We start from the raw sequence: 27,411 nt of genomic DNA on the forward strand, positions 1-27,411 counted from the left end.
TTCAGTAGGATTGAATCCGAAGTAAAAGCGGGCTAAGTTGTGGGGATGGCTGCCACCGCCGCGCGAGGCATGGCAGTGCCACCCAGCCCGGCTCTGCTGCGCCGCCCCTGCCCGCCTCGATTCCTTATCCGAAAGCTCCCCGGCCGGCCCTCTTCCTCCGGCTGCCCTTAAAGAGGCAGCGGTGATTACCCAAGACTCTCTGCCCAGCCCGCCGCCGCCACACCCCGCGGGCCGCCTTCCCCGCCCTCCCTCCCTCGCCTTGCGGAGCCCGCGCTTGGCAGGAGTCTGCAGCGAAGAGAAGGAGAAGAGCCGCGGCGGGAAGCGAAACCGACGTCTCCCCTTTCCGACGAGGGGCGCCGCGCTGCTGCCATGGAGTCGTCGAGCAACTCCGAAGGGTGCATGGGGCAATGTACCGGCTTCGTGCGCACTCACAAGGGAATGATCCTCCTGGCCGAAATAGTAAGAGGGGGCGCGCACGGGCGGGATGGCGCGATCTGCAAAGGCGGGGGGGGGCGCCCAGGACAGGAGACTGGGTGGGTCTCTAACTTCGCGGGGCGGGGGGACGCTGCTGCGCTTTTCCCAGAAAACTTCTTTCTCGCCTTTCTATAACCCAGCTCCCTCCGGACGCCACGTCCAGCAAATCGACGAAGTTCAGGCTTTCCAAAGTGGTTCAGGAGAGGGTTCGGAGCCGGAGGGAATAAGTTGCAGCTGGGGTGCTCCAACATGACTGTGTGGGGTGGACGGAGCCTGGCACCCACCCCGTCCCTCCCAGCTCTGCCCCCCCCCCCACCTCCGCTTTATAAGTGGCTAGGAAAGAACAGGCGGTCACGTCCGTTAGTGGCGCCCGCAGAAAGTTGTTGACATGTGTGGCACCGGGCGGAGGTGCTTCCCTCGAGCCCCTCGCCACCCAAACCTTCCCCAGTATCCTCGATGCCCGCGCCCGCCCGCTTCCCCGCGCTGGGGATGGAACCCAGGCGTCCAGGGTGGCTTCTCCGGCCCCGCTGGAGATTGTGCCGGGCAGGGAAACGCCCTGACTGGGCAGACAGCGCAGCGCTGCCTTGGCTGAGGAAGAGTTAAGGAGGAGGGGCGGCGGACGTGTCTCCCGCGCGTCGTAGGGCCGCGAGTGGAGGAGGAGGATCACGGGACGGCTGCTGTCCAGGGGGAGAGAGGGAGGGACAGTGTTTGGGGACCGAGCGGGGGCCCCGCAAGCCCAAAGGGGATGGATGAGCGAAGGGCAGTTGTCCCTTAAGTTTCTTCCAAAGGCGAGTGAGCCCTGGACGCCTTAAGTGCGTCGGTTTGCATTCGCTCAGCCCCGCTTTTCTCTTCCTGCTCGCTGCCGCTTGATGCGTTTTCCCCTTCCTGTTCCCTGTTGCAGCTCGATCTCGCTTTGCTTTGCGCGAGTTCGGCATCGTTAAGCTCCGCGGGGCAGAGACCCGTCGGTTGCTGCGTCCCTTGGGCCGGGGGCATGGCGAGCATAGGGAGCCAGAGACTTAAAACAAGCCGGAGTCCTCCCCTGCTCCCCTTGATGCCTGCAGGTTTGGAAAAGCAGAGGAGGAAAAGGTGCTTGCAGTCCCAGGCAGGTTCCTATCCCCACGGCTGGCCGTTGTTCGACGGCCTTGGGCTGCTTGACGGTCTGGCTGCTTGCCTCTCCCTGCCCGCGAAGGGCCTTGGTTTTGGGTGCGGCTGAGCGTGTGCCTTGCTGCTGGTCGCCTCCCCGGAGCGCCGGGTGCGCGCGAAAGCGGGTGACTCACCGTTCCCGGTCGCTGGGCACAGTGTGTGTGTGTCTGGCACTGTAACTGGGGAGTGTCTCTTTGCGGTTTGAATTTACAGCAGTAGTTGCTAAACAGTTGCAAGCTTGTAGGACCATGTGGTCCTGCTCCACCTCCCTGTGACATAGGGAAAGGATAGGTTCTCCCCACCCTTCTGAATAGCTGTATATTTATGCTCACTAGTTTTCCTGGCTGGGACTTAGTACATGTAGTACTTTGCCCACAAGAACTGCTTCCAAGTAAACCTGTTTTGGCAATGTAAGCCAGAGCAAGGAAGCTGCGCAGCCTATTTCAATACCAGGGTTCAGCGCTGGAATATGTGGAAGGGACAAGAGTGTTTCTGAGCATGAGGGGTGGGTAATGGAGTCACACACCCCCACCTGGGATTAGTGGGGTCTTTCAGACCAGAGGTTGCCACTACCAGGTAGCTTTGCTCTGTAGCCCTTGGGGGTTTTAAATCCCCTCCCCCCCCCCAAAAAAATGCTTATTTAAAAGCCTCTAGACAAATCATTGGGAGAATAGATCTATTAACAGCAAGACAAGGAAGTAGAGCTTCCACGTTCAGTGGCAGTAACGTCAGTGAATACCAGTAGCTAGCTGGCAGGAACCCTGAGCAACGTACAGGGTAATGTTTTGCGTTGGGGAAAGGCTGTCACTCCGTGGCGGAGCATCTGATTTGCATGCAGAAGGCCAGGGTTCAATCCCTGGCATCTCTAGACACAGCAGGGAGAGATCCTGAAGCCCTGGAGAGCTGCTGCCAGCCAGTGTTGGTGGTCAGAGGTCTGATTCAGTCAAAGGCACCTTGCTATGTTTCTGTGCAAATCCCACTTGTCTATTCTTTACCTACCTACTTTTAGGAGTGGAGCAGGATCCTAGTCTTTTCAAAGAGGTATAGGACAATATGGCTTCTGTCTCCATTATGGGTGTAGCCCTTTTTCTGCCATCTGTTGTTGCTCTCCCCCCTCCCTCTTTCACAAATCTTTGCCACCTCCATTAATAATTAACAGAAACCGTTTTTTTTTTTCCTAATTCAGTTTTCCAGCCCTGAGAATTGGAAGCAGAACCTGGACGTCTTGAGTCCTAATACAAGTATTTTACCTTCACAAACTGGAGGGTCTTAGGAATGTAGAAAGCTGCCTCATGCAAAGTCAGGCGGTTGGTCTGAAAAGGATGTGCTTTAGCCAGCTTTTTAGACATCTTAAAGCACAGTTGTGACTTTCCTCCTTTTTGCACGATTCCTTGTTTGCCATGTTATCCTCTCAACAACCCTGTGAGGTAGGGCTGAGGAGAGTGACCGGGCCAACAACTCTCGCTGAGCTTCATGGCTGAGTTGGGTTTATAATTTGGGATTTCACAGTCTTAATCCAGCCCTCTAAAACCGCAGCACCACACTAATTCTGTGTTATGGAAACCAAACAGGAGATTGCTATTACTCAAATGCTGCAGCACCAATAATCTACTTTTTAATCTTAGAAGAGAGCATGTTCTTTAAGGCTTCAGGGCTGGGTGTTGTATCTGCATGGGAATGACAGAGGGTTTTCCCTTTTTCAAAAAAGCGGGGGCTAGGAATAAACAGCAGGTCCCAACAAGGCCCACAAGGAAGGTGAAGAGAACAAGGGAAGGATTTATGCTTGCCTGTGCTGTGCTACGCCCTGTCACTCCCAAGGGCTCTGGGTGCAGGTGCTGCCCTGCCTTGTTATTAAAATAGCAAGCAAAGACCACATGTTCATTGAGTCAATTTCTCTTTATCCATCGGAAGCCACAGTGGCTCCCATCTTCGTGGGACACACAAAACAACACTCTCTGTGTCTGACTGCCGCGTTAAGGCCCAAATACAGAAGAGAACATGGATTTGTTCCATATCGATTGAGGTGAAGTAAGTCCTACTGCTCAGTCTACGTACAGTTGCTGTGTCAGATTAGAACCACGCTTTGCCTGTATTAAGCCAGTGTAGTGTTTGGCGATGAGGAACTTGGTGTGCTCTAGTTGCTGCAGGACTGCATCTCCCATCATGTCTGAACGTGGCGCCTGTTGGCTGGCGCTGATGGGAGTCAGAGTCCAGCACTGCTTGGAGAGCTAGTTGAGAAGTTGGGAATAATGTAGCAGCCTAATGTCACCTAAAACCTGCCAGGCATTCAACAGGGGAGATTTTGCATGCCAAACAGATATTCTACCATTGAGCTATGGCCAATCATACCATTGAAGAATTGTAGAGTTGGAAGGGACCATGAAGTCATCTAGTTCAGCCTCCAATCTTTGGCCCAACTTGGGGCTCAAATCCATGGCCCTGTTCTCCCGACTGAGCTACCCCTTCTTATATATCGGGTTCCCCACCCCTGATATAGCCTGGCAAAGGAAAACTAATATTTTAGGCCACTCAACCCATTCTTTACTTTTACCCAGTCTTTTGTCGACAGTGTCTTCTGAGTGCATTCCTTGTGTCTTCCGAGTGTATTCCTTGCCATGCTATACAGGTGACACACATGCAAGGATGGTTCTGAGACAGTGTGCAAGAGGCTGTCATTTGGGAATTGAGGGGAAATTGTTCCTGCTCTGTGTTGCAGTTAGGTGATTTCTGACTCTGGTCTTAGAGTTCCTCCAGACTTCCTTTTGCTCTGTGCTTTCCAGACACAAGTCCATACTTTAAAGCTCTGCAACCAAGCAGGTTTTTTTTTTGTTTTTTTGTTTTTTGTTTTTTTGTCCTAGCGCTTTTCCCCAGGAACAGCTACATTTTACTGGTGAATTGGAGCAAACGACAAGCTGCAGAAAACACACATCTCTCCATCATCTTTTAGTCATGGTTTGGGAGTGGGGGGGGGGTGTGAATTCCAACCAGCATTACTAAGGACCAATGGAATAGAAAAACAGTGAACTATATTTCAAGTTCCACAGAAATATCCCTCAGGCCTTAAAAGGGGGGGGGGAAGAGTGAAGGAAAATACATTGCTGGTAGAATAAATGTGAGAACCGCTGTCTGCAAATATCCACAGACTAATATGGATCAGCAGTAGTTATTATTATATGTTACAGGAAAGTAGATTCTGTTATTAACAGAAGATATTAACAATATACAGTATTTTTCATCAGTCGTTTTGAGACTTGTGGGTTGAATTAGGTTAGTTAGTTAGAACAAGACGCACTCTTCCTTTTGGAAAATGTACAAGCATGCAGTTAATTCAGTTAGCATTCATTGGAACTAATGGGTTCCTTGTAAGGCTGATAGCAAGTATGAAGATATTTGGCTGGTTCTTGGCCTACGAAAGCTGGATTAAAAATCACAGTAGGGGTGGAATCCACAGAAGCCAAATTGGGTAGTATAGTTTAGTAGTTGGAGGGCCTGTAGTCTCCCCCTACCCACTGACACATTTCTATTATTTAAGCTAATTGCCGAGTCCTGTGATTCCCCTCCTCCTGTCAGGTAGCTAAATTCAGAATTGCCCAAAGTAGATAAATAAATGCAGACAGCAGTGTTGATCCACTCGGGGTGGGTGGGGAGAACACTTTCAAATATCACAAAACTTCTGTTGGGACTAACTAAAAACCACACTACTGTTTGAATGTCACAGTCTCCGATAGGGTTTGGGTTTGCTTTGGGTGTTTTTAAACTAGCCCACGGATCAGTATTTGAAAGCAGCTCTATGCGCAGGAGATACCGTATATACCCGAGTATAAGCCGACCCAAATATAAACCGAGGCACCTAATTTTCTTACAAAAACCCAGGAAAGCTTATTGACTCAAGTATAAGCTGGTTCACCTTTGCCGCTGTGGAGGAGGAGGAGGAACGAGCAGCCCGAAAGCAGCCCTTTGGGCTGCTCCTTCCTCTTCCTCCTTTGCCAAGTTTGCATTTATGCGAGCAGTTCAGGAATGGAACAAGCTGCCTGGGGAGAGTAAAGAACCGCCGTTCTTGTACACTTCTTAAGGAATGGTTGACTGGGGTGAGCGGGCGGCGGCACGAGCGGAGAGAAAGGGCTTCTTTCTTGTTGCCCCCACCGCCCGCCTCACTCGAGTATAAGCCGAGGGCAGCTTTTTCAGCACAAAAAATGTGCTGAAAAACTAGGCTTATACTCAAGTATATACGGTAATGGCGATTGCCACTCTGTCACAAGCTTCACTTGCTTATGCAACAAGCAGTGGTTGGTTGGCCTCATCTGCTCAAGAGCTTATATCCGTTTCTGCACAGTTGGCAAGATAACTTCAGTTGTCTGTTCCAAGCCCTTTTAAAAAACCCATTTCCTTTTCTCTCTCAACTTTGCCCATGTAACAGCTCTGTATCCCATGCCTGGGGTGGAGGACGCATGCTTAATTCCTTTCCATGTGTTATGGGAAAACTCAACATATCCTACCAACATATCCAATGATTTGGCACATGCAGGGATTCCCTGGTGCTCAAGGCACCTCCCATACATTAGCCTGATAATAATCCAGCTGCTCCTGCAAGGTAGGGCACCCTCGCTATGCCCATCTTGCGGATGAGAGCGGTTTGGTGCCGTAAGGCAACCTGGTGAGTTCATGGCTCAGGGGGTGTTTTTAAACTGGCGACGGTCCGGCTTGCATTCTTGCTTCATCTTCCAGCATTGTGCCTGAAGGGGTGCATGTTTTCTTCCCTTGGCTGCTATCCTTCTCCAGCTCTATCGTGTGCATTTATTTCCTTTGATTCTGCCACCCCCTGTATTAGAAGATCTGTCTACGCTGCTGCTTCTAACGCTTCGGCATTCATGCCTCTTGGGCTCTTCCTGTGGCAATTCTCTCCACGCCCTTTATTCCTGCTCTGTGAACGTGGAGGCCTGTTCCTTTACGTTTTTTGTTCTGGACCTTGGCATACTTGGCAGGAGGCTCCTGGTTTGTTTAGCTGTTGCCCCAGTGATTCCCTACACACACACACACACACACACACACACACACTGTTTCCGCCTGGCGTGCTGGCAACCCCAGTGTGCTGACGAACAGATTGGCCCTTTGTTTCCAAGGTCCACAACTGGAATGTCTAGCTGTAATTGTGTCTCCCAGTTGCCACAGCTGGAACATTTCCTGCAACTGCTCTTCCTTCCTTGGAGGAGAAGCCCCGTGCCCTCAGACATATTTGGAGAATGCATGCCTAGGAAACCCATGTTAAATCCCTGGCATATTTAGCTTGAAAACATATTTGGCCCAAAGATCACCACAGCTAACCACAAATGAACAATCACACCCCCACGCCAATCCCGACCTCTCTCACCGCCAAAGAAGCACAAGTGAACAACAGAGAAGCTACACAAACAACGCTGACACCAAACCCTACATATATTAAGTAAAATAGAAACATCGTCACCCCACCTCACCCATCCCACCCACCTCTTTCCCCCTTCTCTCCCCAATGTCTCAACAGCCAAAACTGATTTGTAAAAATATTACATGGAAAAAATATGAGAGAGACATTGCACACACCTTTGTAAATCAATAAAATCTTTAATAAAAACAAACATATTTGGTAGCAAGGCTGGGTGGTGGGTGCCAGGCAGGGAGACCCACACTTGAGAACTGGAGAGGTAGAGACTCTGCCCCCTGCCCCATCTATATATAGAGAGCACAAGTGAGAGAGACTTGAGGCCAAGGCATGCTTATTTTTCTCTCCAAGATCTGCCCGTAAATAGAATTCTAGTTCTTCAGGCTCTGGCAGGTTAATTTGCCACAGAGCAGATGGAAAATCCCTTCCCCCAAGGTACCTATGTAGCAACAGTCCCCACCACACCCAGATATCCTTTGTGGTGCCCCTCTTGATACATTGACGTATGAAAATAAATGGCTGCTAGATTATGTTACCAAGCTAGAAAACTTTTTCATTTTACATGCAGCATAATGTCACTTTGTAGCTTGCATTTGGGTGTGGGTGTGTGTGTACCCAGACATACTGCCAGCTACCTGGAATGCAAGCAAATATAAATCTCTGGTTTTCGGTTTGGGGGCTGGAAATCCACTAAGCTGTTAATTTATCCTGGTGCCCAACATGCTGGCTTTGCGCAGAGAAGCAAGGCCAGGTAGGGCCCGAGTGCGAGAGATCTAGCGTGTGTCCAAGCCACGCTTTTGAAAGTCTGCCTTCAGCAATCTCTAAAGGCGCTCACCCCTTTCTTGGGCTGTGAAAGTAGCTTCGTGAATCACATTCTTGGCAAGGAAAACAGGCCCTGATGCCATCGAGCACAACTCACTGACTCAGAGTTTCCCACCAGTTTCCTGTGAGATTGTGGAGAATTTTTTTCTGAAAGGCTGGAACGTCTGGTCAATGGAGCATGGACACTTTTGGAGATAGAAGTTTGGCAGACTGGACCAAATATAAGGGATACCTGAGGTTAGGCTATACTATGTACTAGTTTCAAATGCACGTGAGGGTTATGGCTGAATGCTTCTTTGTGAAAAGCATCTAGAGGTCAGGCATAGGCAAACTCGGCCCTCCAGATGTTTTAGGACTACAACTCCCATCATCCCTTGCTAATAGGACTGGTGGTCAGGGATGATGGGAATTGTAGTCTCAAAACATCTGGAGGACCGAGTTTGCCTATGTTGTGCAATGCTAGCGTACTGGGGCAGGTGGAGAGGTACCCTAATATATGCTGGAGTATTTACAAAGAAAAGATCTGAGCATATCAGACCACCTTGGCAAGCCCAAGAAATTTCAGCACCTGAGGTGAACCATAAAATGGCGCCCTCCGCAGGGAAGAAGGGTTGAGTGAAGATCTACCGGTACATTGGGAACAAGGATGGAAGGAAACCAGCAGCACCTCCGATTTGCCAAGAGGCCACTATAGAGGTGGCCAAGGAGGGGGCAGATCCAGCCTTGCAGAAGCATGCAGCAGCCGTTGCTGTCACTGCAATTCCTTGGCGGCTAGATATGCTGCCCCTGTCGATCCTGCTGCCTGAGGTGGCTGTTGCCCAGGTGTTCCAAGTGATGCAGTCCCAAGAAGGCTGCTGAGCATTTTTCATTTCTTTGTTTTCACACCAGAATTACTAATGGTTTATACTGAGTCTCAGCTAATCCTGCAACAATCCTGGTAATACCTGACCAGTTCGGCTTTATGGACTGTAAAGAAGGCTGATCGCCGAAGAATTGATGCTTTTGAATTATGGTGCTGGAGGAGACTCTTGATAGTCCCATGGACTGCAAAAAGATCAAACCTATCCATTCTCAAAGAAATCAGCCCTGAGTGCTCACTAGAAGGACAGATCCTGAATCTGAGGCTCCAATACAGTGGTGCCCCGCTAGACGAATGCCTCGCTAGACGAAAAACTCGCTAGACGAACGGCATTCGCTAGCGGAAGGCTGCCCTGCAAGACGAAAAAGTCAATGGGGCTGCCTTGCAAGATGAAAAAAAAAATTCCAGCGCGAAAACCTCCGTGCTGCATTGCCGCTTCGCTAGACGAAAAATTCGCTCTACAAAGACACTCGTAGAACAAATTATTTTCGTCTAGCTAGGCACCACTGTACTTTGGCCACCTCATGAGAAGAGAAGACTCCCTGGAAAAGACCCTGATGCTGGGAAAGATGGAGGGCACAAGGAGAAGGGGACGACAGAGGATGAGATGGTTGGACAGTGTTCTTGAAGCTACCAACATGAGTCTGACCAAACTGCGGGAGGCAGTGAAAGACAGGAGTGCCTGGCATGCTCTGGTCCATGGGGTCATGAAGAGTGGGACATGACTAAACGACTAAACAACAACCTGACCAGATATCAGAGAAATAAATTGTCTACTCCAACTATATACCAATTTATTATTATTATTATTATTATTATTATTATTATTATTATTATTATTTATTACCCCGTCCATCTGGCTGGTTGCCCCAACCACTCTGGGCAACTTCCAACACATATAAAAACATCAAACATTAATAGTAACAATCTGATCCAATATAAAAAGTCACACTAACTTTAAAATAAATTATATCAAACAAAGCAACATTCAAAAATCCATCAGAATCTAATACTGTAGTAAACAGTAAAATTAAACAGTTTACACTTATCAACCACAATAAGGAATTACCAATCTATAATCAATAAAAACAATAGCAAATCGCAGTGCACAAAATACCATGAAACATACAAAACCAGGTAAAAAGATCAAACAGAGAAACAAGGACACACAACTTATAAAACTATTTAAAATAATAATAATAATAATAATAATAATACCCCAGAACTCTTCTCTTCCCAGCTGTTGGTCTGGGAAGGGCTTCCGGGGCTGGAATATGGGGCAAAGCAGGTGGAAATGGCATTGCCTGATGATGAGGAAGAAAGTCTCTCTCCCCTCGTAAAATGATATGTCATTATATTACCTGTTTACAAAAACTAACCAGGGCTGGGTGAAATCCTGTTTTCAACATTGTGATATATCACCACCTAAACATTATGATACAGTGTATATTGATCTATGCCAGGGGTAGGAGTGGGGAGATGGTTCCACTGCACAAGCAGAAATGCTCACACTGACAGAACAATCTCCTGAGCACGATGTTGAATTCCACCCACAGGCTCCATCAGTGGAGGGAGAACATAGCCGTTGTGGCTGCTAGCTGAGCAGTAATAGCAATAGGTCTACGGAAAAGGGAAATACCTGCCTGCCTAGCTAACAAGGGCTGTTGATAGGTTTTTAGGCACCAGGCAAAAATGTTTCTCTTCAATCAGGCCTTTGGCTGATTAACATTCTACGTCCTTTTAAATGTGTTTGTGGGAGGGGGCGTTACTGGTTTGAGTTTGTTCTGTTGGCAAATATCCCGCCCGGGGTCAGTTGTGAGACTTCCCCGAGACTGGAACAAAGCCTTGTGCACATTCCCGGCTACGCTCGACCGGTGGCACATTCGATAGGCGATTGCTCTCCAGTGTGAAGAACAACACAGGCGAGCCATTGATGAGGCTTAATTATTTATTGTAGGTAAATGCAGAATATGTCTCTGCTAGCCAGCTCAGGTAGTCAGAGCTGCGCATAAAAGCGTCTAGCGTCTCTTGAGCCAGAACTGAAAGTAAAGTACAATAACATCACATGTGTGAGAAAGCAGATATAGGACTACTGGCTTTCTCACAGGATAAAAACAGACACATGTCACACCGGCCTCGCTGCAGCTTTTGCAGCTTGGTCTGTACAAATATTATATATTTTGTGTTCTCATTTTGTATTTTTATGTTGTGAAGGGCAGTATACAAATTAATTATAATAATGATGATTTGTGCTCTACAGCAGTACTCCCCAACCTTTTTATCGCCACGGACCGGTCAACGTTTGATAGTTTTACTGCAGCCCGCGGGGGGGGGTAGTTGATTGTTTATATTTTAGATTGTTTTGATTTAATAATTTTAATTTATTTGTATTTAAACATGCCTTCAGAATAAAATACAGTTACACCAAAAAATGAATATAAAGTGATTTAACATTTTAACTCACTAGAACGCTAAATCAATGAGAACCCTGAGCTTGTTTCTTTGCAATGAGACGGTTCCATCTGGGGGTAATAGCTGGGGGGGGGAGCAAGGGGGCGGGGGGCAGGTTGTCCCGGGTAGCACCCTGGGGGGGTGACACTCAGGGTGCCCCCCCCTCGCGATCAGCACCTCCAGCCAGCGGCGAAAAAAGCCACTGAAAGGGGGCTTTCCCCTTTCAGCGGCTTTTTTGACCGCTGGGCTCCCAGAGCGGAGCTGGGGAATGGAGAGGGGCGGGCCAGCAAGGAGATATCAGCGAGGGGCCCTGAAATCATGAGATTTTGCGCATGCACGGTATTGGTGCGGCTTTAGGTGACGTCTCTCAGCTCCCGGTTAACCTCTCGTCCATGGAAAGTCGCACAAACCCGAGATAAATACACCACAGTAAATAAAATGGAAATAATTCAGTGTTCCTTGGGCAGCCCGGTACCATTTGATCCAGGGACCGGTAGCGGTCCGTGGCCCGGGGGTTGAGGACCACTGCTCTACAGAGCAGGCCATGAGATCATTTGGAGTCCCTGTTCCTAAAGTGTCCTAAACCTTTTGCTGGAACAGGTAATTTTCAGCCCCAGGGTTCTACTTCTGAACCCCAACCTACAATATTAGCTCTTTGAAAAATGCTTCATTTATGATTACTATAAAAGTCTGTTATTTGTACCCCACCCACCTGGCTCCCCGTTCTTCTCTCGGTGCCTGTCTTCCCCTCTCCTTTTCATGAGTTCTGCCCTTTGATTGTTCTTTTTTCTCCTTTTCTCTGCCAGATTGCGTGCATCCTCATCCTGATCTGTTATGGAGCCTCCTGGACACCAGGCTACACGGGTTTAGCCATCTTCATGCTCATTTACGGCATTGTCATTTTCATCCTCTTCATGTGCAACTTGCACCACCAGATCACTTTCATCCACTGGGGGTGGACGGTAAGGCTTCTCTTCTGCCCCTGGCACTGGGGTGGGGCAGGGCACTCGCACAGCCTGGGAATGTGGGGCCCACGCCACTTTACAAGAGCCTTCCCCACCTGGGACTACAACTTCCATCATTCCCAGTCCGCATGCCCAAATCATCTGGACTGCAGGCGAGAGGAGGGCAGATTAGGTTGTGGTTCAATGGGGGAGAGCAGCTTGCATGTGTCTGTTGCTTAAAAGTATAGGCCAGGCATAGGCAAATTCGGCCCTCCAGATGTTTTGGGACTACAACTCCCATCATCCCTGACCACTGGTCCTGTTAGCTAGGGATGATGGGAGTTGTAGTCCCAAAACACCTGGAGGGCCGAGTTTGCCTACGCCTGGTATAGGCTTTGTTCCTGCCCTGCTCCTTCCTCCAGTGTGCTGGGGAGGAAACAAACCAGAGGCTGTCTTCAGGTTGCTTGTCAACCAGCACTCACGGGATGTCCCCCCCCCTCCAAATTCAAGAACAACACTTTGCACACCAATATGAAATCATTCTGCAGTTTGTCCCCCACCCCATGCTGACTGACTGAGGACAGGGAGTGACCATGATCCGAGCACTGTGCACTGACCTGCTGTTCATTCACTTGAAACTGCTTAAAGCATGGGTAGGCAACCTAAGGCCCGGGGGCCAGATCTGGCTCAATCACCTTCTCAATCCAGCCTGCAGACGGTCCAGGAATCAGTGTGTTTTTACATGAGTAGAATGTGTCCTTTTATTTAAAATGCATCTCTGGATTATTTGTGGGGCATAGGAATTCGTTCATTTCCCCCAAAAAAATATAGTCTGGCCCATAAGGTCTGAGGGACAGTGGACCAGCCCCCTGCTGAAAAAGTTTGCTGACCCCTGGCTTAAAATGTGAGGTGGGGTGGGGAGGTTTTCCTTGTGGAGAACAATGGGCATAGCCAGGATTTTTGTTGAGGGTGCAGGACTTTGTTGGGGGGGGCAGAACCAATGTGATTGGTCAATTAGTTAAGTATTTCTATTGATTTACTTGATCGGGGGGGGGGTGTCTCTTGGACAACCCATCTGGGTGTAGCTTGGCTAGTGGCAGTCAGGGTGAAAGAGGCAACTCTTGCCCTTGTACAGTAGGTTTTGTTCCAGCCATGCAAGCTTCCGAGGTTTCTACACACCAGCTCCCCATCTCCACCCAAGCAAGCAACAGACATTGTTGTGGTTCACGGACACTTCCCTATGCCGGATTAAGCCCTGCGGAGGCCCCTAGGCAAGCAAAACCCTGCCCCACCACCTCGTGCTGGCACTCAGGTGGGATGACATTGAACTAGGAAAGATTGATTGTACATTTCCTTCAAGATCAAATCAATATTATTTTGACCCCTTGTCACGGTGCCCCTAAAAGGCATGGGACCCATAGACTGGTGCCTACTCAACCTATTTGGTAATCTGGTACTGAGACTTTCCTACTAGCTGAGGAGAGTGCGGAGCAGGACCAGCGAAGAGTGGTGGTCTGTGCATGGACTTGGACGTTGATCCAGGGCCAGGCAGAGTCCTGGAAAACAGCACTGAGTTCCCAGGCCTGAGGATTCCCACCCCTGGTTTAAAGCAATGGGCAAACTGGGCCACTGTGTCTGTCTGTGCCAAGGGTTCTCCACTGAAACAAACCAAATTCTGCATTTTAAAATACCCTGCCTACATTGCGCTGAGTAGAACAGGGGAGGGCGACCTCCTGCCAACCCATACAATGTGTTTGTATGTTCTTTACTTAGCTATTAGGGACGCAGGTGGTGCTGTGGTCTAAACCACTGAGCCCCTTGGGCTTGTGAATCAGAAGGTCGGCGGTTTGAATCCACGCAACAGGGTGAGCTCCCATTGCTCTGTCTCAGCTTCTGCCAACCTAGCAGTTAGGAAGCATACCAGTGCTAGTAAATAAATAGGTACCACTGCAGCAGGAAGGTAAATGGCATTTCTGTGCGCTCTCGTTTCTGTCACGGTGTCCCATTGTGCCTGAAGCAGTTTAGTCATGCTGGCCACGGAAAGCTGTATGCAGACAAACTCCAGCTCCCCTGGCCTGAAAGCGAGATGAGCAGTGCAACCCCATAGTTTCCTTTGACTGGACTTAACCGTCCAGGGGTCCTTTACCCTTTTACCTTTATAATTCGCTATTTTAAAAAAGCAAGGACCCTGTCCTCTTTTCTATCAGACCACCTTAAGTCTAAAAAACCCCCCATCTACATTAAAGTTATGGTGGTATTAAAATATGTGTCAACGATTGGCTGAGAGGTAGGTGGTTGGCTCAACTAATCCTGCTTTAACTTCTTTGACATCCCTAGTTCCAGTATTAACTTTTTTTCTCCCTCTCTGTTGCCTCCTTTTAGGATTTCATGAGGGCTCTCATCGGGGCTGTTGCTTTCCTCATCACGTCCCTTATCGTTCTCATAGGACACAAAGATGGAGCTGGCATCGCAGCTGCGGTACATAAAAGCTAACAAATATTCACAGAGGGCAGGGAAAGGAAGCTGGAGTGCTGGTTTGGCCAGCAGCGGGAATACGTAGGGATGTTGCTGTGAACGGGGAGACACGTGGCACATTTGGGCTTTGCTAGCTGGAGAACTCCTGTAAGGATCTCCTCCACACCCCATGAGAAAGGACCTCCAGACACAATAAGAGGGCTCTCTGCAGGCACAGCTATATGGCATGCATGCAGTACGTGGAGAGATAAAAGTTGTTCATCCTTTCCCATAGCACTTTGTGGACACCCAACGAAGCTGAACTTCAACGAAGCTGAATAACAGTTGCTTGAAACCACGGGAGGGGGGAGGGCTCTTGTGCTCCTGTTCTGCTCACTGGTTTCCCACCGACATCTGGTTGGCCAGTTTGAGAACAGGATGCTTGACTACATGGGCCATTTGGCCTGATCCTGCAGGCTATTGTTATGTTCCTTCAGGAGGCCCAGCTACCAGTCCAGGTTCGTATCATATTCTGTGTCGTAGCCCTAGCAGCAAGCAGTCTGGCTTAGCCTCCATGAACCCGTTGCCTCTTCGGTATGTGGCAAATTAGCCAGCATGGACCACTGCTGCGGGTGTCTTGTCAATGTGCATGGGTAATCCCCAAATACTGTGCCCAATTGTCTGTGCAAGATCGCATGCCTCCGTACCCAAAAGTGATCACTACATATGCATAGCTGTCAAGTTTCGGATTTGAAAATAAGTTATCAGCAGCCTCACCTATCCCGGGGACAGTCACATGGCAGTGGTGGGCGGAGCCAGAAGCAAAAGTGGGCGGCACTGGTATGAACGCACGCAGTAGGCTTACTGTATTTTGGAAACGCTGCCCGTGGGCTACGATGCCTGTAAGCGCGGGAAATGGCTCCCGCTTGCTTTGAGGCTGCAAGGAGGCGAGGTCTTCCCAGTCCCTGGCCAGCAGGGGGAGGGAGAGGAGCTGCTTCCTTTGAAAAAACGGGAAATTAAAGGGATATAAAAAACAAGGGATAGCAGTGGGAAACTGCTTGAAATAAGGGAGATTCCCGGGGGAAACGGGATACTTGACAGCACTGCATATGGTCCTTCAGTGGTATAAATTTGGTGCCTTTCAGAAACTGATTGGCTGTGAATCCTGTATAAACACAACTGGGGCCCATTGTGCTGCATTCTTTCAAAGCACATTGTTTCCCTCAAATAATTCTGGGCACTGAAGTTTAAGGGTTCCTGGGAGTTGTAACTCAGAAGGATAAACTGCACTTTGCAGGGTCTTCAAAGGTCTAGTGTGCACTACAGCTTTGTGTTGCACTGGGATTCCTCCTGTTGAGTTCTTGGGTCTATTCTTCATCTCCCAAACACAAAGAAGTTAGCTTATGGCCTTTTCACTTTTGCAGTCACCGTTTTCCCAAGCAGGAGTCTGAAACAATGGATATACTGTTGGGTACTTCCAAGCCATGCTGATTTTTTTTTGGTGAGCATGCGCTATAAATCACTCCCACTTGCACTCAGTGGGACTTCAGAGAGCTTAACTTTGTCCAGCTCATGCCCCAAACAAATGCACAATCAGTGCAACCGAATCAAAATTGCCATGCCTCTCGGCGCAAGTAGCTACTTTAATTTAGAAGAGGCAAAATGAAGCTTGACAACCCAAACAGAGGAATAAATGGGACTATTCTACCAGAAGCAACTGCCATTAATAATATAAAAAGGCCCACTTCCTACCTGAAGTACAACTGCAGAAATGTACTCCTAAAAGCAGATAGAGGCCCATACTAAACTTGCACTTCCTCCCGACAGGTGATTGGAATGCTGACAGGAATCCTTTTTGGCTACGATGCCTACACCATCTTACCAACCCTCAGGAAATCACATGCAGCAGCTCCCACTGGTAGGTCTTCTCTTTGCAAGGAAGTGTGTGATCCTGTGGCTCTGGGCAGCTCTTAGATGGCTTTTGCTTGGTGCATCAGTAATCAGACAGACAGACAGACATAAGAGAACTTGCTAGCTAGTACGCACACACGGTTGAAGAGTTTGCATGCTGAACAAGCCCAGCTCGGTTTCATTTCATTTGCAAGCCCCAGCCTTCCTCACTCAAACCCCAGGCTGAGTTGCCATTCAAGTTGTAACTACTCAGAAAGCCAGTGTGGTGTAGTGGTTAAGAGCGGTAGACTCGTAATCTGGGGAACCGGGTTCGCGTCTCCGCTCCTCCACATGCAGCTGCTGGGTGACCTTGGGCTAGTCACACTTCTTTGAAGTCTCTCAGCCCCACTCACCTCACAGAGTGTTTGTTGTGGGGGAGGAAGGGAAAGGAGAATGTTAACCGCTTTGATACACCTTCAGGTAGTGATAAAGCGGGATATCAAATCCAAACTCTTCTTCTTCTTCAGAAGCTGGGTGCTCTTTCCTGTTTACTTACTCTGCATACAATTCATTTCCATTGCTAGCATGGTAGATTGAGAGTACTATAAACACTCTGTTCTGATATGTAACCCTACAGGGGCACCATTTAGAAGAGGCTGGGGGGGTGAATTTTCAAGGAGGTGACTAGGTCCCCTCAATCTTCCATGGCCTACCCATGGCAGGGATGGGCCCCGTCGGGCCTCCCCACAGCTAGAGCTTCCGTTTTAAAATAGCAGTTTGACCCCAGAGCAAATTTCTCTCCCCTTTTACCGTGTGAGGCGATGTCCGTGCTTGCAGACCTTCACATTGTAGTTGTGATGGATTTGGGATTAGAATATGCAGTGAAACCAGATGATGGAGAAGCAGGATGGACAAGTCAGGCAAGGGAGAGAAGAGGGAACATTGTGAAACAGCAGCCAGGTCCTATTCAACAGTCCAGGAAAAAGGGAAGTTTTGCAAGTTGATCTTGTGATTTGGCAAGTCACACTGACTCATCTTTTTGCTGCTTACACCATTTGTCTAATCTCCCTTGTTGAAGGTACACTGTTCCACTTGGGGGGCAGGAGCTATGTTTTGTATGGCATTACAGTCATAGTGGCTCCTCTTCTGCACTGCAAGATCCAGGCATTTGTAGGTCGAGTAATACACCACTCACTTGACGGTGCCTTGTCTGTGTTTCTGCGATGGTTGTTCGTTTGTTGTTGCTGTCTCGCCCAGTCTACCAGATATTTAACTGCTATATACAGCATTAGAAATTAGCACATTTTGCACCTGGCTTTTGACCAAGTGAAGATGCCTGGACTCCAGGATGGTGTCTGGCATATCCACCACCTGGAGATACATGCCTGGGGAATCCTTGGATCTGGACTGTTTTCACACACTAATACCCCATCCTGTCAAATTCTATACGTTATATTTTATCTGCATAATCGGAATGAATTTCTGGAACTAAAATGCTTTTTCTGTGCAACCTGAGCAGGAGCAGGAACAGTTAAGAAAAAGAGGTCGGAATAGGCCAATATCTATGTGGACTGTCCCTGGATCAAGGGACTTTTCTTCTTTAAGTTCTCAAAGCTCTGAACTGAGCTCAAGGTTGTCCTCTGAACTACTCAGATGTTTAACTGTGATCCAATCCCAGTCAGTCCCATCATTTGAAAAATAAGACTTTAAAGCCGTCTTGCCCCAAAATGGCAACTAGACATACCGTTTTGGCGATTGTAACCTTGGTTTAGGGCATGGGTAGGCAAACTAAGGCCCAGGGGCCGGATCTGGCCCAATCACCTTCTTAATCCAGCCCGCAGACGGTCCGGGAATCAGCGTGTTTTTATATGAGTAGAATGTGTGCTTTTTATTTAAAATGCATCTCTGGGTTATTTGTGGGGCATAGGAATTTGTTCCATTTCCCCCCCAAAAAATATAGTCGTCGTCCCCAAAAGTCTGAGGGACAGTGGACCGTCCCCCTGCTGAAAAAGTTTGCTGACCCCTGGTTTACGGAGACATTTGGCCCTTAGCTTATATATCTGAGTTTCTAACACTGGCTTATATACTAAAGTCATACCCAGAAGACCCCCATCCCCTTAAGTGTAACTAGATGTACTCAAAGCACTTGACCAAATTGAATGGTCATTTGTGTTAAATATACTGGAGGTACTGGATGTGAAGAATCACTTTCTTCATGTGGAAACCATGCAAGTCAGGGGTGTCTGCCTCTTTTGCCCTCCAGAGAGAGGGCTGCCATCTCTCTCCTTCTGTCTCTGTATTAGTGATAGAGCTATTTTATCTTACGTTATTTTCTGCCGATTTTGTTGTTCCTTGTTCTTTATCATTACTTGTTACATTGAAAACATGGTGATTTAATGTTAAACAAGGGGAAAAAAACACTTTTGGCATTTGTCTGTTCCTTTACAGGTCCCTCAGATGGGGTGTGAAGACACGCCATTCTCTTGCTTCCACATCGTGACTAGGCCCCAATCCTGGACCCATCACCTTTAGCTTCCTGCTGGATCTCCTGGTAGAAAACTACCCCAGTCTATAAATTTGACAATGTCATCCCTCTCTTCTGGACGTCTCAGTGAGGTTCACCAATTCTTGAGAAAGATAATTCCACTCTTATTTCCGCCAACTCTCTCTCTCTCCTATGTCTGACTTAATTGTGGAAAACAAAGGCAGCTTTTGGCAACTTGACAAAATAATTATTGGCCCCCAATAAATGGGATTGTTGAGGGAGGACGGAGAGGGGAAGCTTCAAATCAGTTTAGGGGCTCAAGCAGTTTACACAGTGGGCTGAGGGGGGAGGAAATGGGACCCCTGGATTCTATCTCCAGTTCTAGAAAATGTGGGGTGGAGAATGGAGTGGAAGAGAACTCCACAGACTCATTTTAAGTGCCTTCCTTTTTCTGTGCCTCAGTTTCTCCTCATTTAAAATGGGGAGAGTGGACCAGAGGCTGGTGCTTGCATCTAGTTAGCTTATTCTCACTCTGGGATCTCCAGCCTAAGAGATCACTGTTTTTAAGAAACATAATAATAAAAAAGCTTAAGGAGCGGGTGTTTTGATGACTCTAGAAGACAATGGACCTAGTTCCTTTGAATGTTGTTGAGAATTTATTAAACCACCTTGACAGCCAATTATAATGGAAGTGATTGTCTTTTTTTTGTTGTTGAATTAACACTCAAGCTTCATCTATCCCAGGCAGCCTTCAGCCAGCCTGCCCAAGATGGGTCTCCTCCTTCTTCCCAGCACATTTTGCTAAATACATTCTTTACCTTTCACCTCACATCCAGTTACCCTGGCAACTTTCTGTCTGCCCAGGCCCAGACAGAAATGGGCCATCAACACGTTTTTGTCATGTTAGCACCTCTATTCCAGGTGAGGCCCTGGCTTGGAAAAAGTTTAGCCCAAATTTTTCCGTTGGACTGCAATCTTCCCTTCAGTACTCCAGATGATCAAAATCCTACCATTTATTAATTTCAAGGGTTTAGGGGAGTCCCCCCCCCAAAACAACTCACAACAATATAAATATATCAAGTCATTTCCCCCACCACTCCTTGCACTTCTGTGCTTCGTGTGTTGCAATTCTGCATAAACAAAAATGTGGTTGCAAATATGTTTTGGAGCTGGGTGGGTGACACCTGCTGAAATTTTATATCAGGGTGAGGGGGTCTGAGTCATATTTGGGGGGGGGGGGTCAGAGAGTTGGGCTCCAGTGCTTTTTCTGCTTTTTATTTTGCTGTCATGCAAAGTGGTCATAGCCTTGGTTCTGGGTTCTGGGTAATATAGATATATATGCAAAAAGGGTACAGGTGCTTTTTCCTTCTTGGGGAATGAGGAGCTGTTGCATCACATTATCCTTAAGATTATCATCTTTCCCCCCTATGGATTGTGGGCAGAGAGAAGGGAGGAAGGGGGAGCATGTTTTTACTATCCAACCCCCCACCCCCTTCTCTATTGCTCTTTCTTCCCTTTCCTATCTGTCCCTCAGGCAGCTTGATTTTGTGTGTGTGTGTGCTTGTTCAGTGAAACAAATGTTTTTAAATGCAAATAAAACATGGCTGATTTAGTACTAACATCTGCTTGCTCTTTTGAGTGACTTTTGGCCGCATACAAAATTTTCTGTACAGCCCCCCGTAAGACTTTCCTTGCTCCCCTCCACCGCTGCCTTCTTTGCCGCAGTCTAGTTTCTCTGCTGCCATGATGGCCAGATGGAAGCCCATCAGCCAAATGTGGCCCCTGAAGCAGCTTGTCGGGGTTTCTGTTTTTTAAATCTCTTAATTGCATTGGATTTTGTGCACGTGGCGGAAAGAGAAGTCTCCTAAAAGATCCCCTTCAGAAGGACAATCATGAGCTCCTTGCTTGCTCGCATCCCACTGAAGACCTCCTTTAAGCTGTTGCCATCTCAGAGGGGCGCTAGATTGATGTGGCCATTGCCGTTCTACACTCAGAAATGTTTGGGGCTAGGAAGCGATCCAAAGGTACGTTGCTGAAGTGAAACAGACACTACAGAATGCCTGAGGCCACCTAAAAAACCAGATACATGCTGCACCCGAAAGGAAAAGTGGGAAGTGAAAACATTAATGAAGGCTAGGCCAGCCTTCCAACCCCCAAACTGCCTACACAGGGGCTATCGCCAAGCTCCATGTTCTTTGATGACATGGTACATGCAGAGAAATCTTTTTTTTTTTTTTTTTAAGGCAACTCACAGGGTGCGGGAAACAGCAGCTACAGCACTGGATTTTGGGCCAGATCCATGTTCCACCATGAAGTTGGCAGAATAGCCTTGGTCATTCTTTGGGTTATTTACTGGAAAATTCAATTGGCGTAATATCCTCACGTGTGCTCCTCTAACAAATGAAGATGATAACATATACTCAAATAGAATGTGATGTATAGAAATAACGTAAACCGTGAAAGCATTCAATCCTGTATATATGGGTGACACCTGGCTTGAGAGCAGTACATGTGAAAAGGATCTAGGAGTCTTGGTAGACCATAAACTTGACATGAGTCAACAGTGTGATGCAGCAGCTAAAAAAGCCAATGCAATTCTGGGCTGCATCAATAGGAGTATAGCATCTAGATCAAGGGAAGTAATAGTACCACTGTATTCCGCTCTGGTCAGACCTCACCTGGAATACTGTGTCCAGTTCTGGGCACCACAGTTCAAGAAGGATACTGACAAGCTGGAACGTGTCCAGAGGAGGGCAACCAAAATGGTCAAAGGCCTGGAAACAATGCCTTATGAGGAATGGCTTAGGGAGCTGGGTATGTTTAGCCTGGAGAAGAGGAGGTTAAGGGGTGATATGATAGCCATGTTCAAATATATAAAAGGATGTCATCTAGAGGAGGGAGAAAGGTTGTTTTCTGCTGCTCCAGAGAAGCGGACACGGGGCAATGGATTCAAACTACAAGAAAGAAGATTCCACCTAAACATTAGGAAGAACTTCCTGACAGTAAGAGCTGTTCGACAGTGGAATTTGCTGCCAAGGAGTGTGGTGGAGTCTCCTTCTTTGGAGGTCTTTAAGCGGAGGCTTGACAGCCATTTGTCAGGAATGCTTTGATGGTGTTTCCTGCTTGGCAGGGGGTTGGACTGGATGGCCCTTGTGGTCTCTTCCAACTCTAGGATTCTATGATTCTATGTGCAACCGGAGGGGATGAAATACATAGCAAATACAAATGTCTCTGAAGAGCCAGATAAGGCTCAAAAAGTGCAACGTACAATGTGCAAAGAGTCCAATGTAATAAAGTGCCAAAGTCTTTCAGGCGTCCTCGTGTGTCCTCCGACGGGCGGCTAACTTATGTTATCACCGTTTCACTAGTGTAGTTTCTTCAAGGGACGGACTTCATCAACATGTTCATACGCTAAACTTAACAAGGCTGAAACGCTCACACACCTCAACGGTTCCCGACTGGGAACCCCAGCATGGCAACAACCTGGCTGTGAACCCAGCCCAACTCCTTAAGCACTCATATGCCAGGGAAGTTCATGTGTTGCCGGTTATAGTTGGGGCCAAGAATTTGGCACAGGAGCATAAATAATAAACATGGGCTGCCCCCCTGGAAGGAGGGGACTTATCCCCGGAGGACTAAGTCTAACTTAGCAGCACACTGTGGCTATATTGAGCTTAACTCTGCTGCGTGAATGACTCTGCTTTATTTTTATCCTTCAACGTGAATTCTTTGAGGGCCAGCTCACACACCCAAGTGCTGTGTACACAAATTCTCCAATAAATAAATGGGTACAAGCCTCCACTGAGTTGTTTGAAACTTTCGCATTACTTAGTGTCCTTAGTCTACTATGGTAATCAAGGCTGAGTGTATTTTGTATTTCTGTAGGTACACAGAGTGGGCAACATACGAATCATCATTTTGATTTCTTAAAAACAAGTTGTCACGTTTCTTGTCCATATGCTTACAAGGCAGTCTTAAAAGTGTATCGGCACCTGCCCACTGAAATCTCCAAAGCTGGCTGCTTTTGGCTACATTAGTGTACTGGTATGTTGGTGAAGGAAGCACCCTTGGGTAAAACAGAAGAGGTGAATACAAAGGAACAAAGGATCAGAAGGTTGGCGGTTTGAATCCCCGCGATGGGGTGAGCTCCCATTGCTCGGTCCCTGCTCCTGCCAACCTAGCAGTTCGAAAGCACATCAAAGTGCAAGTAGATAAATAGGTACCGCTCCGGCGGGAAGGTAAACGGTGTTTCCGTCCGCTGTTCTGGTTCACCAGAAGCGGCTTAGTCATGCTGGCCACATGACCCGGAAGCTGTACGCCGTTTCCCTCCGTCAATAAAGTGAGATGAGCGCCGCAACCCCAGTGTCGTTCACGACTGGACCTAACGGTCAGGGGTCCCTTACCCTGTCATACAGTTTTGGGGGACAGAGAAAATTGCCTTGTATGTTTAGGTTAGCTTCCAGGGGCTTCGCTATGAAACTATGAAACTAGTGAAGAGTGCACTGGAGTGTTTTGTCATTTCCTCCTTGGTTCAAGACGGGGATGCAAGAAGTCACCATATCCCTCCTGCACAGAGGACCATTCTGCGTGTTCGCTGCACAGAACCCTGCTTTCCTTGTTACGGCCCAACACCCTGCGACAATCCACTGCAGCACAGAAGTGTTTTCATATATTTTTATTTAAATTTCAATTAAATTAAATCCTCAATTAGAAAAAAAAACAACACCCAATTTTTAAAAATTGCGAACTCAAGAGATGCACAAAGTGCAAGGAGACAGGACAGAGAAGAGTAGTTTGAGGTGGATCGAGAAGATCTGTTGCAGGCTTTGCCCTATAGAGGACACCTGGTGCCCATCTTCGATTGGGTGCAAACCTGTACCAGATTTAGAAAGGAGTTCACCCCCACAACACATACACACCAAACACCTGATCTATAGAGAATAAAAAGCACCCAGAGCTTGAAAGCAGGCAATTGATAATGGCAACTTGAAAGTCAATGATCAACAAGGGTCAACCCAGGAGAGGTGAGATAAGTTCAGAGGTCACAGTGGAAAGGTCAAAACCAAAGTTCAAGGGTTCCCAGGTAAGAAACTGTAGTTGGAAGTTCATAGGGCACAGTGCAGAGGTTCAAAAGACCATCACTCCGAAGGTTCAAGACAGAAGGGTTAATTCATGTTCAGAAGGTCACAGTTGAGAGGTCAAAAGGCCACAATGGAAAAGAAACACAACCAAAGTTCAAAGACCACCAGAGAAGGAGTTAAGATTCTTCACAGAAGGGTCACATCTAAAGATCAAAGGTCACCATGGAAAAGAGAGAGCTCAAGGGTCCCTGAGGAAAAGTGAGGGAATTTCAATGGTTGCGATGGAGAGGTCACTTGGAAGAGGATCCCTGGCAAAGCAGTCATGGCGGACGGAGCAAAGATCCGTGGTTCCAAGCCCAAATCCTGATTTCATACGTGGATTCTTGTGGCCAAAGTCCTGAAGGTGGAAGTCAGGTCTATGCAATGATGCAATTCTTGTCCCGGACCACTCGCAGCCTTCGGCGCTGCCGCTTACGTATCGAGTCAGGGGGTGGCGTGGACTCTGTGGGGCTAGCTCCGCCTCGTAAATGGGGGGGCAAGGGTATCGGCTCCCCGAGAAAATACCCTTCCTCCTCCGAGGAGGAATCGGAGGAATCTGAAGAGCTGAAGTCCCATCCCCGGGGTGGGTAACGCCGGTGCCAGGCAGGAAAAGCCCCCTCGGAAGCAGAGTAGGAGAGGCTCGCTCCTCTGCCCTCCACTGCGCCTTTCCTTGGCGGCCGCCAGCCCTGGCTCCCCAGGTTGAGAGAGTTGTCCGAGGTGGAGCGAGGGTGTCCCCGGCTAACGCTTCCGTTCTGAAGCAGCTGGGCGTCGACGGAGGTCTTCTCGAGACCGGGAGCACTGGGCTCTCCCGAGACCAGGGGTTCCCGGAAGCTAACTCGGGGTGCCCCTCCCCGGGCAAAGCTCGCCATCCCCAGCTCAGGCCCCTCGCTGGGTCGCAGCTGAGCAGATGCTTGGAGTTTGGAAGCGGAGCTGCTGCTCCAGTCTGGGATCTTGGAGGGGTGTATGCCCAGCTCCGGCATAGAATGGCGCAAGGGGGATGTGCGTTGGAAACACGGTCGCTTCTCAGTCCCTGGGCGGGTGGGGGAGAGAGAAACAAGATGTTAGAGAAAGAGGCCCGGAATGGAATACCCAGAACTGGCTAAGTTGATGGGGAAGATCCGAAACCAGCGCGACGAACTGCTTGATAAGGACTGGAGTAAATTTACAGTGGTGCCCCGCTAGACGAATGCCTCGCTAGACGAAAAACTCGCTAGACGAACGGCATTCGTCTAGCGGAAGCTGCCCCGCAAGACGAAAAAGTCAATGGGGCTGCTTTGCAAGACGAAAAATGTTCGTCTTTTTTTTTGTTTTCGTTTAGCGGAGCGCAGCTGCCATTGCCGCTTCGCTAGACGAAAAAACCGCTAGACGAAAAAATTCGCAGAACGAATTATTTTCGTCTAGCGGGGCACCACTGTATATTATATATGAAAGAGCATTGTAAACATTTAAAAACGTTCGTAGGTTTGAGTTAAAATATTTTGTAATGCTAATATTGGGAACTGATTTACAATTAATAAGGTAAATTCAATTAAGATAGGGGGAAAGGTAAAGAAGTGGCTATGGAAATGCTAAGATTCAAGTGAATTCTTAAGAAAGCCAGAGAGTGGGAAGGAGGGGGGGGGAGTGAAAGCTCAGTTTGAGGAATGTTTTTGGTGATATGTATAACCAATGGATTATGAGGTAAAATGCTAAACTTAATAAACAATATTTTAAAAAGAGAGAGAGAGAAAGAGGCCCAGACTCCAAAGCAGAAGGCCTTCCCAAATAACACCCAGAAGTTTGTGGTGGTCGTAAGATGCCACATCCGCCCCGTCCCCCCAATCCACCCACACACTTGGTTCTGCCTCACCTGTTCCTGGCTCCTGGTCCATGGCTGGTGGTGGGCAAGTGGAAGTACCCCGAGATGTACATTTGACTGGCTCCTCGCAACTCTGGCTGCAGCCCGAGCCGTTGCTATCTGGATCCGAGAGCTCCTCTGTTTCCGTGGGCACCTCCTCCCCAGCGCCAGTTAAGCCACTCCAGCTCCTTCGGATCCTCGGGGCCGAACTAGCGGGTGCCGGCTGCCCTCCAAAGGAAATGGAGCGGGCGACATGGGAGGAGGAGGGCGAGCGCTGGGCCTGAACCCGCCGTTGCTGCCAGCTGGCTCTCCGGGAGTCTTGGGAGCGGGCACTCTGGAAGGCCGAGTCGCAGGAGTCTGAGCCGTTGGGGTCCTCGCCCAGGCTGCAGGCCCGAGAGCAGAAGATCTGGCCCTGCTTGGGCAGGAAGGGCTTCCCCAGCAGAGGCTGGTGGCAGCGGGAGCAGCTGAAGCAAGCATCTGTGGCATGCCAGTGCTGGCCCTCGTAGGTCATCTGGCCTTGGTCAATGCCTGCGGGGAAAGGACAAGGCCAGAGCAGGGGACAGGTCAGTGCTTCATTTCTACAAGACCACACAATGGAGATCTGGGGTGGATAAAAATCAATGATTTAAAAAAATAAAAAAAAATCGGATTTTTTTGGCTTTACATCAGATTTTTTTTTTAAAAAAATAGATTTTTTAAAATTTTAAATTGGATTTTTAAAATAAAATGCTTTTGGAGGAAAAAAATTCTAAAGAAAGTTTTCCATTTAAGTTACATTATAGTCCAAAGGCTATTCATCAGGAAATAAGGATTTGTTTTAAATTTTTCATGTGTGCTAAAACTCAGTCTAAGTTGTTTTTTAAAAAATGTTTAACCACATCAGTTAACAAACATGGATACATATGCTATAATGTTATTGTTTTAGTTATAATAAATTGTTATTAAGGAAATGATTATTCTTCTCCTTCCAATAAAGTACAGCAGAAAAGTTGTCCAAATATAAACAGTTGACTTATTAAACCTCACAGTAAGTTCATAATAATCTGTCTATGATGTATTTCTAATAGTATAACCAAATCAGTAAACTACTCTGAAAATTTATTATTCCGAAAATGAAACCTTCATCTGGTTGTAAATATTAAGATAATACCAGCAAGAACGAATCTTTCTGTAAAAAAGAAGATTTAAATCAAGTTTTACTGACCAGTGATTTAAACTGTGATTTTAAACGTGATTTAAATCAATTAGATTTAAATCAAATCCACCCTATCTGGGGATCACGTCATCTCTGGGCTGGCAGCAAAGGTGGGTTTCGGGGCAGTGCGACGGGTTTCTGCCTGCGCTAGGCACCGAGGGGCTGCCACAACAATGAAAAACATTGCAAGGCGAGAGGCACTAAATTTTGGCAGCTCACAGGGCGCTGCTGAAATTCTAACCCCCAGAGTCTGCCACTGCTGGGAGTTTTTCCCATTGTATCTTTCTGTGGCTGCACCGTAGCCAAAACTGAGTTTTCCCA

General features: G+C 47.9%; 2 protein-coding genes across 5 annotated transcripts in view; one reads left to right on the plus strand and one right to left on the minus strand.

Moving 5' to 3' along the window:
* Positions 1–260: 260 nt before the first annotated feature.
* On the plus strand, positions 261–19,624 carry PLP2 (proteolipid protein 2). The gene is made up of 5 exons (XM_033173477.1): positions 261–459; positions 11,972–12,127; positions 14,492–14,587; positions 16,391–16,481; positions 18,902–19,624. Exons 1-5 carry the CDS (start codon positions 370–372, stop codon positions 18,919–18,921), a joined length of 453 nt encoding a protein of 150 aa, XP_033029368.1. The 5' UTR covers positions 261–369; the 3' UTR covers positions 18,922–19,624.
* A 4,464-nt stretch (positions 19,625–24,088) lies between these two features.
* PRICKLE3 (prickle planar cell polarity protein 3) overlaps positions 24,089–27,411 on the minus strand; it is a 35,450-nt gene continuing 32,127 nt past the window's right edge. For 3 of the 4 annotated variants that reach the window (XM_033173091.1, XM_033173090.1, XM_033173093.1), the window contains exons 8-9: positions 25,893–26,423; positions 24,089–25,088 (exon numbers count right to left, since the gene is read on the minus strand). In XM_033173091.1, coding sequence (XP_033028982.1) covers positions 24,436–25,088; positions 25,893–26,423 — 1,184 coding nt within the window. In that variant the 3' untranslated portion in view covers positions 24,089–24,435. The remainder of the gene's footprint in view (positions 25,089–25,892; positions 26,424–27,411) is intronic. The other variant, XM_033173092.1, reaches the window with a different exon arrangement.

This window comes from Lacerta agilis, chromosome 16 (assembly GCF_009819535.1).
Source record: "Lacerta agilis isolate rLacAgi1 chromosome 16, rLacAgi1.pri, whole genome shotgun sequence".
Taxonomy (NCBI): Eukaryota; Metazoa; Chordata; class Lepidosauria; order Squamata; family Lacertidae; genus Lacerta; species Lacerta agilis.

Coding starts and splice junctions, on each gene's coding strand:
- PLP2 (XM_033173477.1), top strand. CDS start 370: ATGGAGTCGTCGAGCAACTCCGAAGGGTGCATGGGGCAATGTACCGGC. Junction 12,128..14,491: donor TCATCCACTGGGGGTGGACG/GTAAGGCTTCTC, acceptor GCCTCCTTTTAG/GATTTCATGAGGGCTCTCAT. Junction 14,588..16,390: donor GAGCTGGCATCGCAGCTGCG/GTACATAAAAGC, acceptor TCCTCCCGACAG/GTGATTGGAATGCTGACAGG.